Consider the following 4,654-nt stretch of genomic DNA (forward strand, 5'->3'; position numbering starts at 1 on the left):
AAATAAGAAATCAGGAAGGGGGCAAACACTTTTTCACACAACTGTATGTTTCCTCAGTTTGCTGGTTTGCTTGATGTTACGTCCTTGTGATAAAGTTGTGTTTCCATAATCTTAAAGGGGGTTAGAGTTTCACCAACATCATAGCATCATCAGAAAGTTATTGATGGACCTTGTGGTCATTTTTCCAGCTGTCATATTTGATACTCGTTTTCTAAATTAAAGTAGAATAGTCTCTAATCTCACCTCTGTCCGTCTCCCAGGATTCTCATGGCTTCACTCAGATTCTTGCCCACTTGAGCAAACGTTGAGTCCACCATCGTCTAAAGTGTTTGTGGATCTGTGTGTGCGTGTGTGTGTGTGTGGGCTGGGAGCAAGTCAAAAAGAATATTAGGAAAAACATTTTTAAATCAGTCATTACAAATGCTGCAACACTAAAACTGTTTGTGTGTGTGTGTGTGTGTGTGTGAGGCAGAATTGTCACCGCGGGCATGCATACATTGAGACACACTGATGTTGTATTCACAGCATCCCTTCACATGCAACAATGTGTAAAATGTGTGCCCATCATGTCTAAAAGACTGGAAACAGGCTGAAAACATGATATTCTCCGTTAATACAAACGGTAACATGTTACATTTTGTCCCCGTTTTCTTTTTTTACATTGTCTTGATGTACCTTGTGTTGCAGTTTACCTGCCGACATTGTAAAGAGATGACAGAGTAAAAAAACACTGTAAATACTGTGCATTTTCATTTACATTACGGTAACTGCACAATACAACTGTTGCTTGGGTTTTGGATTACCTTCTTTCTCGACCACAGTTTGTCAGGCTTGATAAAAAATGGTCTGACACTATCTTAACTAAAACTGGAGCACCACAGGGAACAGTTTTATCCCCCTTTTTATTCTCACTTTATACAGCTGACTACAGGCAGAGCCATGTGCCCTGTAACATCCAGAAGTTCTCAGATGACACTGCTCTGGTTGGTCTACTTAACAGAGGCAACGACCTGGCCTACAAACGGGAGGTTGAATCGTCAGCTGGTGTTATGAAACTTTTTTAAAACTAAATATTAGAAAGACCAAAGAGTTGGTTATTGATTTTAGAAGGAAGAAGGAGGTCTCCCCAGTGACAATTGCAGGTCAGCAGATAGAAATTGTCCAGTTGTATAAATATCTCGGGGTCTATCTGGACAGTAAATTAAACTGGAAGAAGAACACTGATGCTGTTTTTAAAAAGGCTCAGTCAAGACTCTTCTTCCTGAGGAAGCTTAGATCATTTGACATCAGCAGGAAGCTTCTTCATGTTTTCTATCAGGGGATCTTGGCTAGTGTTCTTTTTTATGCTGTGCTCTGCTGGGAGGGGGGGGGAAATCACTGTGGATGATAAAAACAGGATCAATAAGATGATCAGAAAGGCTGGCTCAGTGATTGGCCTTACCCCAGACTCACTGGAAATCACTGTTGAAAAGCGAACAAGGGCCAAGTTAAAAACGATTGTCTTGTTTGAAGGCCATCCACTACACGGCGTCTTCAATGGACTCCAAAGCTCATTTAGTGAGAGACTCAGGATGCCTCAGTGTTCTACTGAACGAATAAGAAGGTCTTTCGTTCCAGCAGCAGTCCGATTTTTTTAATGAACACCTTTAGAGGTTTTTATCTTTCTGATGTCGATCATGTTTTATATGGCATTGTCTGGTGTTATTTATCCTTTGTAATGTGTTTCTGTCTGTTGTGTACTGTGTTGTGTACTGTGGACTGTATGAGTTATTGGTGGCAAATGAGTTTCCCCACTGGGGATTAATAAAGTGTTCTAATGTAATCTAATCTAACACCAGTGTTGTCACAAGTTCAGTAGCCAGTGGGAAAGAAACCAAATAAAAGCTGAACAATCTCTGTACTTGATAGGCCGCATGCAGATGGGTGTGGACACGTTCACTGCGTTTACTTTGGACCAACTACAGAGTTTTATTAAAGCATTACCTAGGAGGCCTATTTACAACGTAACTGGTTCAGCTGCTAAAATAATGTCCTTAAGGCATGATAGAATTTCACTTCAAATATTTATAATGATTTATCTTACAATAACTGATCTTATAATTATAATTATCTATTAACATAGATTTTATTAGCGACTAATTCATTCATTTGGTTTCAGCTCTGTGCTGAACTTTGGAGATTTGGGGACGTACAATTATTCAAATCTGGTGGTGTATAAACACAGAAAAACGTTCTGCTTAAAGTAACGACAGTTTGATAGGCTGCAAAAATTAAACGAGTGAATACAGGTTCTTTCCAAAGATATTTAAACACACACAACATTTAGATATTTAGCTTTATGTCAAAAAACTGTGACATATAATTGTCTCTAAAACAAGAAAATACAACTTTGATCTGCTGTGACTTTTTACTAACTTTTAAAAAAAATAGACACAGTTGTCACGTTATGCACTGCTAACATTTAGTTGTTTTCCTATCTACCAGACCCTTTTGCTATTGTTTGTGTTTATTGATTTTATTAGTTTCATTTAAGCACACTGTAAACCTCTCTTTGAAAAGTGACACACATATTGGAATTTTGAAATTAAAATACAGTTGTTGTTGTTGTTACTACTATTACAGGTATTGCAGCGCAGTACCCTGTTGAACCAAAAATAAACATTAAGTTATAAACAACTTATCAGGTCCGTTTCATTATTTTGTATATTGAGAATTTCTTATTTACATTATGGATATGATACAGATCTACATGGCATGTATCGCTCGACAGGAGGATCTGTGATCTGGTGAATGACCAGCAGTCCACTGCACATCCGCATTGTCAGCGGACACGTTACCGAGAGCCGCTGACATATGACACTGAAAACACCCGCTTCACGCTGCTTCCTCTCAGCCAGCAGGTTCCACAGAGCCGGAGGACAGCGGGGAAGCAGTGTGTTCGCTGCCCGTCTCACGTCTGACACACAGGGCTAGCTAGCAACACACACAGCTGACCGAGTACCTTCTCTGCACACAGCTGTCAGCCTGTCCGGGTCTGTGAGGGGGGCACGGGACGCACACGGTCCGGGTCCGGGTCCAGGACACGTTGTCCCTTCAGAAGTCTTCGAGGAAGCTCGCTGAACCGTTGAGTTGGACACGTATCAGCTGCTGTGTTTTCTTTCTCTATTCCGCAGACTCAAGACCGAACCGGATAGTTTACTTCCTGGATAGGAGCGCGACGTGACGCGCGTTCCACGCTGGCAGCGCCGACGTCACGTTCTGCCACTGAACTGGCCAGTCAGGTGGAGGCTGATGACGACGCTATATTTTTTTAATGATTCATTTTTATAGCCAGTGAACACAACCTGCAGATGTGCTCCTGTAATATGTGAATATTCCCACAGTGGTTGGAGACACTAAACATCGCGTCCCCTGTCTCTGTTGACTTTTGAGAGTTTAGGGTTAGTTAGATCCCCAATCAGATTAACGCAATCACTATATTCATTCTGGATTAGTTAAGCCTGATGTTGTGTTTGTGGTTCTGGAGAGCCTGGGCTCTCTTTTACACACGCTTGGTTTTATTAGCATTTTACTTCATGGCTGTTATGAAAATTGCTTACAAACCTGATTTTGAATGATCACGTTTCAGAAGTCCTTTGCAGAAAATGTCACAATTCTTCTGTATAGGTGCGTTTTTAAAAGGTTAACTGACCAACTATAAAGTTGATAGCATCCTCTAAATCAGCATAGGCCTACGTTGCTGACAGTATAATCCACAAACTCTCAATATCCTTGTTTATGGCCATTTGCTAACATTAATCCCTCGCAATTGAGCAAGTGTTGTAAAACAGTTGCTAATAACTCATCCACAAGTTACTTCAATCTTATGTTACTTATACTTCTGCTCCACTACATTTCAAAAGGAGCTATTGCACTTTTAACTTTTTTACAGCACTGCACTTATGTGACAGCCTACTTTTCAGATAAAGATTTAGCATAAAAACACCAAATGAATGGACAGAACATACTTCATTGTTATAGATTAAATCACATATTTCAGGACTTTGACTTGTTTATTTTTAAATTGTTGGATTATGTCATTTATATCAAATAGTTAATCTGCTTCACAACTCATGCTGATGCTAATGCATTGACACATCAGTATGAATGATCTAGTAAAGTCAAATATAATCCATCACTCCCAGGAGTCATTTTCTTTAGAATGTGTATTTTTGATACTTTCAGTACATTTTGTTGCCAACACTTATACGTATCATTACTTTTACTTCAGTGAGATTTTGAATGCAGGGCTTTTAGTTGTAGTGTCTTTTTACATTGTTGTGTTTTTAATATTACTCAGTGACTGTGAGAAACTTTTAACTGAATATTAACACGTTTCAGTCTAGTCCTGATCCTCTATATGAACTTCATCAGTAAACGAGACCATCAGAGAGAAGATTTTTATTTACTTATTCTTAACAATTAATCTGGTGAAATCAGATGAAATCATGCAGGTTCACCAGAAACTCCTTCAGCTCATACTCAAGCAGGGCCTCCAGCAGAGACCGGTCCACCGTGGACAGACCCAGATCCTCCAGCAGAGACCGGTCCACCGTGGACAGACCCAAATCCTCCAGCAGAGACCGGTCCACCGTGGACAGACCCAGATCCTCCA

At 40.1% G+C, this 4,654-nt stretch overlaps 1 protein-coding gene across 3 annotated transcripts in view; it reads right to left on the minus strand.

Moving 5' to 3' along the window:
• pdxdc1 (pyridoxal-dependent decarboxylase domain containing 1) overlaps nt 1–3,231 on the minus strand; it is a 21,710-nt gene extending 18,479 nt beyond the window's left edge. For 2 of the 3 annotated variants that reach the window (XM_031871176.1, XM_031871177.1), the window contains exon 1: nt 244–3,231. In XM_031871176.1, the coding sequence (XP_031727036.1) occupies nt 244–317 (74 nt within the window). In that variant the 5' untranslated portion in view covers nt 318–3,231. The remainder of the gene's footprint in view (nt 1–243) is intronic. The other variant, XM_031871174.1, reaches the window with a different exon arrangement.
• Nucleotides 3,232–4,654: the final 1,423 nt, after the last annotated feature.

The sequence above is a fragment of the Anarrhichthys ocellatus genome, unplaced genomic scaffold, assembly GCF_004355925.1.
Source record: "Anarrhichthys ocellatus isolate YVR2014 unplaced genomic scaffold, GSC_Weel_1.0 scaffold56, whole genome shotgun sequence".
Lineage (NCBI taxonomy): Eukaryota > Metazoa > Chordata > Actinopteri > Perciformes > Anarhichadidae > Anarrhichthys > Anarrhichthys ocellatus.